Source organism: Numida meleagris, chromosome Z (assembly GCF_002078875.1).
Source record: "Numida meleagris isolate 19003 breed g44 Domestic line chromosome Z, NumMel1.0, whole genome shotgun sequence".
Lineage (NCBI taxonomy): Eukaryota > Metazoa > Chordata > Aves > Galliformes > Numididae > Numida > Numida meleagris.
In genome coordinates, this window is record NC_034438.1 from 63,536,258 (window position 1) to 63,548,537 (window position 12,280).

A 12,280-nucleotide genomic window follows, 5' to 3' on the forward strand; every position below is an offset into this window, starting at 1 on the left:
CATACAAAAGTTTTACCTGGTAGCCTAAATTTCCCTGCCATTAAATTAATCCAAATATTTCTAGTTTTACGCCTTTGTATTACACTAACTCTACTCTTTGCTATTAACACCCTTCAAATATTTAAGCCTTGTGTTGTCCTTTAATAATCAATTTAACCAAACTATAATCTTTTAATATTTCTTCATAAACAACCCATTATTCATCTTCATGAAAATTTCATTTTTCCCCTGCGCTCGCTGCAATTTATCAACATATTTCTGATAATCTGGAACTTGCATGTAAAAGCTATGACAACAAAATAAAACAAAATAATAATGCAGAAAATCTGTCAATGGCATTTGATGTCAAAGCACAAAAGAAAAGTCTGAAAGAGTAAAGAAGTGATATAACCACGCTTGGACTCAAAGTCAAAGTAATTTACAGTATGACTGACTGCATCACCATCAATAGCCTTGATGCAGATAAAGGATAAAATTCTGCAAGACTTCCCTTGACTACGAAGTGTACTCCTCAAGGATGCTAAGGCTGAATCCTTGCCACACAAAATTGTATTGTAGATTTGTGACAGACAGCATGAAGTGATTCACAGCAGAACAACACCCAGAAAAAAAGAATGAAAAAATACAGGTGGTATGAAATACATAAGCTAAACAGCTGTTTTTACGTTTTGTTTTTTCAAAATTATTCTTTCTTTTTTAAAAAAGAAAAGGATTCAATCTGAGACTTAACTAGCACACTATCTATAAGGGGATGGCAAAGGCAAAAGTTTTAAAGAGTACAATAGAACATGTGTCTGAGGTGCTCTAAGAAGGGGTGGAAGGCGTGTGAAGGAAACAAAAAACAAACAAAAACAAGAAACCCACCACCACAACAGAAAAAACCTTGATCATGTACAAGAGGCACCACGAGCAACTCTCACAGTTATCTTGACATTTCTCAAAGAGCATGTAACGAACATTCTGAAGTTTCTTGCAGCAGCTCTGCTAAGCTACACACGACTGTCTAATTAGTTAAAACCTGTTTGATTCTATCACAATCTTCAATACCTTTGGAGAATGGCAAATTTTACTACAAAGAACTTAGCTGAACATAATGTTCCAAAGAAAAAGTTGAAAATAATCCTTTTGTGCTTATTCAGAGCATTATTCTTCCCCCAGCTTGATCTCAGTAACACTGCGGGACTTTGCATCTAAAATTTTATGGCTCCAGTGCAGAACAAAGCAAACAGATAACTTGATGCCTAAAATGACTATGAAAAGCTGGGCTCCATTAAAGTGGGACTAGTCTTATTTAAATCCTAACTAACTTTAGAGAAGCAATATATAACTGTGTTATGAATTAGAAGCTTTTAAATATATTGTAAAAATAGTTTACACAGAGCAAGATTAATACTCCTGCAAGCACCAAAGATTCTCACAAGCCTCTTCAATGCTGTTTTTGAAGGCTAATTTTGATGTGCCCCCAGTGATGGTTACAGCTTCTCTGGCACTAGAAAAATAACCTCAGAGCTGTCAGTGATGTCAAATACTTTCAAGCAGCAGTTCCTCAAACTATAACGAAAATGGTGTGGCTGCCACCAGGGAGAATATGTGGAAGATGTGCAGCAGTATGACAGGTCTAATACCCTTCCAAGAACACCACTGAAAACCATTTAGTGTTGTTTGCATTAGAGAAATTGTTTCCAATAGATCTAAAAAGGAGCCACCGAGACTACAGTTGACAGCCACTGACCACTCCAAGTTAAAAGCATTTCAAATTAAAAAAATGGGAATTAAAATGCAGCATTCATTCACTACTCATTTCAAGCTAAAACAACTACCTTTAAGTTTTTAGTATAGTGAGCATACTAGATGTGTTGAAGTCAATAACATGCTATGGGGAGAGTTTATTTTAAACATTTTACACAAACAATAACTAATTTCAAGGACATATGTAACAGGTGTTCATATAATAAGAGGAAAAATAAAAAATACAGTGCTTTTCTCTGAATCATCAGGATACTGAAAATCACAGAGCTTTTAATGAAATATCAGGCATGGCTTCAGACAGATTCAGAGCAAAACAGGTTTTGTTTTTCTAATGACAACAATTTATGAGGAACTCAAAAACAGGGAGACTCTAAAGTTAGGAGCAGAATGTACCAAAATGACATTTTATTACATGCCCTGACAAGGTTTGATTGACTTCACTTCTTGTGCAAGAAGACTTCATGAAACTTCTTCCCTTTAATTTGTTCCATAAATTCGTTTTCTGTTTGTTATGATGATTGCTGTACACTTTGGTGACTGAGCTTTAGTAAAAAAAAAAATCCTTGTAGAGCCAAGGGTACAGATAAGATAAACACTTAGAGATTTAATCTGTATAAGTATTTGTCTTTTAAACGCAGACCACCACATGATACCAGAAAGCAACATTGGAATGGCTTTGTAGAACACATTTCTAAATGTCCTGAGGGCATGTTTGTTCTGTACTGGTTTTTAAACCCACTTAAGCATAGAGCACAGACAACTATCTTGCCATTCTGCACACTCCAACGCCAAGCTGCTATCATTTTAAATGAGAGAAAAAAAAAGCAGGATCCAGCCATTCATAATTCCCACTGTCCTCCAAGAGCGGCAGAGTAGGCTGAACTTGTTTTAGAGAATAGGAATTTTGAGATGTGTTTTCCAGCAAGATTTCATTGTGCATCAGCTCCAGGCACAATTTAGAGAAAGGTCTTGTTTCTCAGAGTTAGACAACACTCCTGTTTCTCAGCTGCCTTTTGAAGTTAACTTCTGAATGCTACCAAGAGGTCTTCAAATCTCATCATCTCCAGCCATCCTTCTCTTACCATAGAGAAGGGTAAGGCCATTTTGTGGTTAACAGCATTGTGTCTGGGAAGATGTTAGGTGCTGGAGCTGCAGAAACTGAGAACAAGTACTTCTTGTATTAATTCCTCTCTCCATAGCAACAGAAACATTGCTCTTGTCTCATTCCAGTAATTATCATTCCCATAATTTCTTACCAGATTGGGGCAAACTTGGAGCTGGCAATACCACCTTCGAAGCAATTTTTTTTCCTTTCCTCCCCCTTTGTACAAGAATGCTGTTCTAATGTCAGACCTGGGGTTAGATTAGCTATGTTTTTTGGTGGTTTGTGACAATGGAAGCTTGTGGAGGGTCAGATTAGCAATTGCAAATCTCTACGATGCTAACAGATAAGAATCATAAATTGAGTTATTAAAAAAATTAAGTCAGACCAGGGAAATATACAATGATGACATACTTATTTACCAGAAGAGTTCCTGTGAAGACGTTTTGCCTTGCAAAGTTGATTCTGTAACAGAGAACTGTTTTTTCTTTTTCTTTTCTGTCTCCACCAGAGGTTACAGGCACAAAGTTCATCACACAGCACAAGTTCTGCAGTGACTGATGTGAATGAAAGGTATTCAGAACAACTGACACAACACAGCCACCCCTGCACACTTCAGAAGCCTGCCTTTGTGAAACACATCTTCTTGAATGCTAACATCACTGAAGCCCAAAGAGCCTGAAAGATTAACTACGTGTCAGATTTACCTACTTTTTTTCAGTAGTTAACACTGAGTTATCAGGACTACATTATGGCACATCAGCAATTAGAGTTAATAATTAATTGCTGATTAGTTAATTTGTCAATATGCTCCAATCTTTTTGTACTCCTTAACAGGAATGAAAATGCAGAAGGGGAACCTCATGTTGAGGATATGGGAGTTGGACATCTGGAGTTAATAGAATTGGAAGCACTGCTAGTGGAAACTGAAATGGCAGCCTTTGCTAGATAATCTGAACAATCATTCATGAAAACCAGTTATTTTGTGTTCTTGATAATGCATCTACTTTGAAGGGAGCTTTTTTCAGTCAGGTTCATGTTCAGTATCAATCAAGACTTTAGAATCTGCTTCCCGAATTTTGCATTTGTTTCTTTATTCAAAACAGACCCTGTTTTGCAGGGACACTATCATCTATTCAAAGTCCTACAGATTTTGAGGGATTACACAGTGCTTGGGGCACTCTCTACTACATTCTGCTGCTGATAACAAACTAGATTTTTACCATGGGAAGCTAATTCATCAAAGGCAAATTGCGCGCTTGGAGCAAGAAGACTCATTCCCCCCACCCCATTTACCTTTCCTAAGGGTTCTACTGGAGCCCTCCTCCACTCATGCAACTTTTTTCCAACATCTGATTCACAAAACACCCTATCACTGCTGTTGATAAGACAGATTACATCGCCTCATTCCAAAAATAACATGAACATCCATGACCTCTGAATGGTCCCACCTAAAATGCCAACGTTAAAGCCAAAAGGGTAAGCAGTCCTACAACAGGAAGGAACAGCACCTGAACAAACAGTTACAGACTAACACACGCATAGACAAAAGGAAGAACAAGACAGGACTGGAGGATTGCCAGAATACAGATGTATTCCTACAAATCTTATCATGTATCATTGAACTTGAAATGAGTTAAACCATTAAAAAGTGAATACTTTTGAAAGTACTATTTGTATCATGTGGATACTGTACATTTTAGAGGATGAAGTCGGTGCACACTCCCTCTTTTCGTATACTTCATGATGGTGTATCTTTGTTATCCATTCACTGAAATATGGAAGTGTCTCTGTGTGCGTAACACTCTAACATTTTAGAGCCTTAAAAAGAACTGAGTTAAAGATTGTCAGAGAGATGAAGTCTTTGTGCTGCACTATCCAAAGAAATTACAGCTTTGCTCTCCATCTACCCACCTATTCCTTTATCTAAAACAAGCTGTCAAAACCTCTAAATATAACAGTGAAATAAAAGAACACGAAGTACTGCATAGGTACTATTAGTGCATTAATCTGCTTCAGCTAAAAATTGCCAGTGTCTCATTACAAGTAATTCTTATTAAAATGTGAGATGCAAATCAGAGAATTTGTAAACAAATTAACATTCATCTGAAAACAGCTAACTACAGCCAAATGGTTTCACTTGCAAGTGTGATTTTAGCTAAGTATACAGAATGTAGTGCATTGTTTTAAAGGGAAATAACTGACGGCACGAGGACCTACTACATCCTCTTGTCTCACTGAATCCATGACTAACACAGGAACACCTTCAATGTTTTTCCTGTTAGCATTACCAATACACTCTATTTATACTCTAATTCTACTAAAACATTTCTTCTTCAAACAACGGATCACTGATAACATAAAAGTTAAGAGTCTACCATAAGGCAAAATCAATTTTTATGAACTTGTATCCCTTTATTATGTCAGTTTTGGTCTTGCTAATAAGAAAATATTTTTAAACGCACATGCAAAATCTATGAAGAATATACCAAGATAGAAATGTGGTATTAGAAAATAATAGATTAGGATAATCATGAATATACCTATGAAAAATATACCAAGATAGAATCATGGCATTAGAAAATAATAAATTAGGATAATCATGAATATACCTTTTTGTGAAAAACACTGCAGAGGCCTCTCTCTAAATCTGGCAGCTTACAAAGAAGATTCTGAATCTGGCCAAACACGCTGGATTCTGACAGGAGAATTTCAGACACAGCATCAAGCCGGGCATTTATTTCACTGTAAGAGATTAATCACAAGCTCAATGAATAAAACTCTTTCTATGAAGGAAAGGTATATAGCTAGTCAATTTTTTTCCATGTTTTCCACCCCTTTTTTTCTTTTTTAAAATTTTGACGATGGCCATATTCTCATGAAGATACGTAGAATTTATAAATGTGTAAAATTTTCAGCTTTCATTCAAGATGCAAATAACACTCTGGACATGTTAAATCATTTGCCCTCTCTATGCTCAAAACAGCTGTATATACTGTGCCACTGCCTACATGTTCGTCTAATGGTATGTAAAATGAGCAACACTCAATCCTGAATATGCTACTCTAAATTTGCAGTCAAGTACCAGCCTGGGAGATGCAGAGGGGAAGGAGGAATTTGCTTTTTAAGTACATCTAATATGCTTTACTGCAACACAGGATAAATATTTGTTACATTTTACCCCTCTACTTTTGACACAGAGCAGTGATTGATAATCAGAACCACATTAGGATTTTGTCTTGTTCAAAAATTGTAACGCACATCTCCATATTCCAGGACTGAAGACAAATAATCACAGACTCATAGAATCACAGAATGGCTTGGGTTGGAAGGGACCTTGAAGCACACCCAGCTCCAATCCTCTGCTGTGTGCAGGTTCCCATCCACCAGATCAGGCCGCCCAGGGCCCCATCCAACCTGGCCATGAGTGCCCCCAGGGATGGGGTATCTACAGCTCCAGTAAACATTTTCTTATTTGAACAAATAACTATATAGTTTTTTGCACTTTTCTTACAAAGAGATGAACTCCTTTTTTTTTTGTTTTTGTGCAACCCAAATTAACCCAAGAGTTAAGAGTCTTTGGGAATATCGGAACAAAAACACCTTCAGTCCACATAGCCCAAAGGAAATCTTGCCAAAACAAGAGGTAGCTATCTTGCTCTAAGACAGCAGCAAAAGTGATATGTCAAGGATAAAAAGCATGGTTCCTCTGAATGTAGGTTTTCCATGTTCAGGCTTTATCTCTGTGGCAATTATGCACGCTACAAAACAAAGTTAACTAGGTGAAAGCCATGATAAAATTTGCTGAAATTTCATGACAAACACACATCTCTTCCAGATCAGATCTTTTCCCAGAGTCCCTCACCAGTGTGTCCCCAGCCACACCATATAGATACCAGCAAGCTGGAAAGCAGGCAAATAGAAAGTTTCCACCAAATAACTCTGAACCTGAAGAATGATGTTCCAGGAAACTTGAAAAATCTCTGAGACAATTCAGTGTTTATTTTAAAAAAACATGCATTTTCATCCAACTAGACTTTATCCAACATTCTCCTCCTGAGACAAGAAAGTCCATAAATCACCACATTTACCATGCTGGTGCTGCTGTGCATGTCCATCCATCCTTGTAGGCTAGGAAGAAAGCACTCATTTAATGCTGTCACTTCACGAACTAGCCAAGCGCGTGCAAGGCAAATGCAGCCCATCCCCTTGTCTCTTCTCACAGACAGTGAGATGCTCAGAGGTCAGTCAGCATAGGAAAGCAAACAGTAAGCCCATAATCCAAATGTAGGAATCTGAGGGAGACTGCCTGTCTTGCTTGCAATGCTCAGTGTCCATGGCTTTTATACCAGAACTGCCATGTCACTCACACTATAGCTGCTCTCAAACACTGCCTTTGAGAAATTCAGCAAAACCAGGCACCTCCACAGACTGCAGACATTACAACAGACTAGCAGCCAGAGGCCTCTGGCCCCAAAGGCAACTAAATCTAAGAGGACTTGAAATTTTATTACACCACATGTGAAAGGGAGAACATCACGACTGTATGTGCACTCAAGATACGCATAAGTCTAGCAGCACTTAAGTGCCAGGATTTTTCAGTGACATACTGCTGTATCCTAGAACAATAAAACCATTCCCTCATCCATCACAAATAACACACACCAGTTCCCAGCATGGCCTGGCCATACAATGCCAGGATTTGTGATGCCTCACCTGTCGCTGTCTGTGCAAATTCAGAGAATGCACAGGCCTTGTTTCACAGCCACTGTGGGGATCAGGGATGGACTCCTCCAACCCTGGCCCCAGAATGAGCTACATTGCCTCCAAACTGGATGGCAGGCTCTCAGATCATACCACAGGCCTCAAAATCTATCGCTGCCCTGACAGACTGTTTTTCTCCCAGCCCAAAGCAGAGACATCAGACCTCAAGGGCTATACTCTGCATGCTGTGAGAATGCTGTCTTCTTCCTGACCCTGTCCCACTCCTCCGGAAACATCACTTATCACATAGCTAAACACTTCTGCTGTTGCTCTGGGCAGCCAGGCAGCCTTTAGACAGCAGGAGCAGAAAGCAGCTACCAACAGTGCAACTGCTTGAAGGTATACCAGCTGCTTTCAGTTTACAACACACCTGAGTTTTAAATTTTATCTCTAAGAGCCACAGCCACGTATCTTGTGACAACCAGCATGGTACCAGCAGGGTTACACAACTAAACAATCAATGAGTAAGCTGTTGGCCATCACACAACATATTTGAGATGGCAGATATAAGTTTTGTGCCTCAGTCAGTAAGGCTCTCTGAACGACACCTGGATAATGGAAAGGAAATTGGGATGTGTTAATGTCAGTGACAAAATAATAAAGCACTCTGTGTGTGTGTGTATCTTTTAGCTAGCTTCAAAGTTATGTTGAAATTCTGAAAGGTCAGTGTCATCAGCCATGATTAAATTTTCACGTAGAGTTATTAAAACTTGCTGTACTTGAGACCTTGGAATGCTCCTCAGCGTGAGAGTGAACCAGGCTGCTAAATTACAAACACATGCATTTAAGGAAGAAAATCATCTGTATTTTTATTATAAAAAGCCAATGTAAGCAGCACACATATTCCAGAACACTGCCACTAAATTCAAAGAGCACGATTGTATCTATTTTGCCATTTGAAAACATGCAACAATATGTAAAATAGATGTAGATATTCAAAAAACTCCTCCCTTCAAAGCTTAATCCGTGCTTTAATGATCCTCACATATGGCTATGATACTGTAGCTCCAGCAGTCTAAAACTAAGCATCCATACTGTTTTTCTGCCTTAATCCTACAAATCAGAAAGGGTCAGGAGAATGGCATCCAGTATCAGATGACCCACTTTTTCCACCTGTAAACAAAACATACTGGGATTCCTATTTTGAAAGCCAGAAGGACTATGAAAAGTTATGTAAAACTGCACATATATGGGAAAGGAAGGACAGGAAAGTGAAATGACAAAAACAGCCAGTGATGAATTTCAAAGAATGCTTTTCAACTTTAAAATATTTTTACTTACACTAGTAAGCACTTTGTGGAGATAAATATATTATGCTCATCAGTCATTAAACTACCTGAAAAGTAATCTATTACGAACTGCACAATTATTCAGTGTACAGTCTGGGGTTTCTAATCTGTGTATGATTTTAAAAAAAAATCTGCCACTAGAAAATCTGAATCTAACATTTATACAAAGAAACTCAGCAACTGATGCTAAGAAACTGTCTCACATTTTATATATTGGCTATTATTCCATTCTCTATTTAGGTCCACTATTAGCATATTCTTTCCCATCTGTATAAATCATGTCAAAAATCTGAATTCTATCCAGTTTTCCAAGCAATCATCTGCAAAATAATGCAAGAGAAGTCAGCTGACTCAAAGCAAAACTCTCACTTCTGTCATACTCTCCATCTAAGAATAGCATCATGTTTTGGTTTGAAACTAAGACACATCATTAATACAATACTAAAATCATTTTGCAATGTATTTAAATATTTTTGATTCTAGTATTTTAGAACTGCTTGAAATTAAATCATATGATACTGATCTCTTTTATTCTGCTGCTAAATATGTAAATAAAAAAGAAAATTTGCAAATAGGAAAATATTTGAATCCTGCAGTAAAAATTATTTTGCCATAACAGAAGGCTGCAGACACAAATGCAGTGCACTGAATTAGTGCTTTAACAGCTTATCAATCTGAACCAGCAATTCTAACAGACTTTAGGTTGTTAGAAAATTAGACTTAGGTTGTCGAAGATGTTTAGATATCTTTCATACAATGAAGCAAACCCAAGATTTTTAGATGTGATACTTACTCATTACCTTTAAAGCATACTGAAACTAATTATGCAACCACTACATAAGAACCCAAGAAAATTTCAGTCACAAAGTTTTGTATTTACACAAGGTAAAGAATTACGAATAAGAATCTGATATACATCTTTTAACTTACAATAAATGCAGAAAGTGTGGGTTCATTCATCATAGGAAGCTCAAGTATGGTGAAAGTATAGAAATGAAATTAATTTTACTAAATTTGTTTGAAGACCACAACAGTATGTGAAATATAGTGAATATTCCAAAAATATAATAAAGAATGTGCAAAATCAAAAGCGGCTTTCCATCATCTGTGCCTATATCAACGTGTAGCAGCCTCCTCCCTAATTACTTTGAACAAAAAAAAATGTATTACTAAACATTAGGAAAATCCAAGAAGCATTCGGTTATCTCTTGTGCCTGCAAAAGTTCCTGCACTGTGCCTCACTGGGGGCATGCCCTGAGGAGGTAACATTCCCCAGCTGTCCAGTTCCATGCTCTACATCTCTGACACCAGCTACTTTCAAATGCACGACAACATGAAGGCTACACAGACTTCTATTGCTTTATATTTTGTCAGATTGCCTTATACTTGATCTTCCCACAGAGCTCTGTTTGCAATTGAACACATCAGATGAGTTTACTGTGTTTAAGAACTGCTAAATAGCACACAGTGTTTTCTGCTTTAAAACAATTTCTCCTCTCACAAGAAATTACAGGTATCAAAACACAAAGCCATGGCAGAATTAACACTAGGCTATCAGTAAACTGTGTGAGCCTTTAAAACAGTTTGTGCGGCTTTTTACGTCATTGGTTCTCTTTAGAATCTGAGTGACTTCATGGGCTAAATCTTGAACTGTTCAACTGCTGTAACCACTGTAATTTATGCATTATCACGAATTAAAGAGTAAAAACTAGTATGACAATGACAGCCACAATGAAATTCAAGTGAAAACTAAAAAAATTAACATCCTTCTGGATCTGTTCACTTGGTTTTCCGTATGCAGGAGAAACAGAATCATTTACTCTCAAGCTCACAATGTCTCCTTCCCCTGCACAGAGGTCCAGCATTCCCCTACATAAACACGCAGCCATGAACAGACAATATTCCTGAAAGGACCTCAAATACTTAATGGCAATACACAAATACTATAAACTTAGTCTTCACATCTGTTAAAAGAATGTAAAAAAATATGCAAATGGCAATCAAACACTTTTGTTTACGGTTAGACACAGAATATTTCAGCTATTTGTGAGAAAAAGGAACCGTTTGCTACTTTAGCTTACATGAATGCATGCCTGATTACTACATTTATGAAGAGTTAGAGACAGCATTCAATGGTACCAAAACACAGCTAGCAAAAATGAATGAATACACGTGATGATGCTGCAATCTTTTTCTTGACTATATCAATTTTGAGGTTTGAGGCATATGTTTCTAACCTGCATTTGTGCATTTCATATTGGCACTGATGCTATGAAGTCTTTATGCTTAGGAGGAAAATTTAGCCCATGAAATTGTGCAGTAGGAGGGACAGATTTCATTCGTAAATGCCTGCTGCAAAAGAAGATTCTTAGCCAGGTCTGGATGCTGATGGTATCAAACAGTAACCAGACAAACTCTGAATAAAGACGAGTTTATTTAAAGACTTTCAGGCAGTTTGCTTTATTATCCAGATGCCTTAGATATGGGAACAAGGTCAAAGTCAAACATAAAAGACTTTCCCTTAGGACTGTAAGTTGTGTAGAGATATATAAATACAATAGGACTATATGTTCAAAGCAAGAGGAATCAGAATGATTTGGTTTTATATTAGGAAAGACATGTCATTGCCAACATCCCTATAAAGGGACTCTCTTCATCTCCTCCAAACAAAAGGCAGTGTGCATTAGGAATACTTCCTCCTCTCTGGAGGGACATTATGAACCATCTCCAGTTCTGAGATTGCTAAAGCTATGGTCATTCTACGCTCTTGCAAGCAAGTTATTCAGACTAACAGAAATTATTAGTACTATCTTTTAAGGGTTTGAAAAAGCCTTTTTAAAAGCATCATTTCATCCAGAATAGAAAGAAACAGGGCATTACAAAGGCTACTAGAAAAACAGGAAAAACAGAAATCTTGTTTGTGAGGGGTAATTAAAAATATGGTTTATCCAGTTTTGAAAAACAAAGCTTAAAATGTTTTTGGCAGCTGTCTAAATAAATACATTTACCCTTCTTCCTTGAGGTTTAAGCATCAGCTTTAACTAGAAAAAGATCAAATGAGTATAAATCAATTATATATATAGTCAAGCTAGAAAATATACAAAAAACTAAAGGACATTAAAGTCTTTTAATCATTTCTGGCTAATATTGTGTCCAGTAGATAACCACATGAAACTGGCAGAACACACTGGGAGCTTGGTGTGTATATGTGGGGCTAAAACGTGCACTCACCATAGAGGCTTTAAGTGTGTGATTTGTTGGTACCCCTGGTGGCATGCAGAAAGAGGCTTTATTGCCACTCACCTGATGTGGTCAAGAATATCTTTTAACTCTTTAATTCCATGCTTTTACACTTGCATTCATGGCCTGGAGGAAT

The 12,280-nt window shown here is 37.4% G+C and overlaps 1 protein-coding gene across 3 annotated transcripts in view; it reads right to left on the bottom strand.

Annotated features, from left to right (window-relative positions):
* Positions 1–12,280, bottom strand: part of MSH3 (mutS homolog 3) — a 116,292-nt gene that overhangs the window by 48,182 nt on the left and 55,830 nt on the right. For all 3 annotated transcript variants that reach the window (XM_021380285.1, XM_021380284.1, XM_021380283.1), the window contains exon 13: positions 5,464–5,596. In XM_021380285.1, the coding sequence (XP_021235960.1) occupies positions 5,464–5,596 (133 nt within the window). The remainder of the gene's footprint in view (positions 1–5,463; positions 5,597–12,280) is intronic.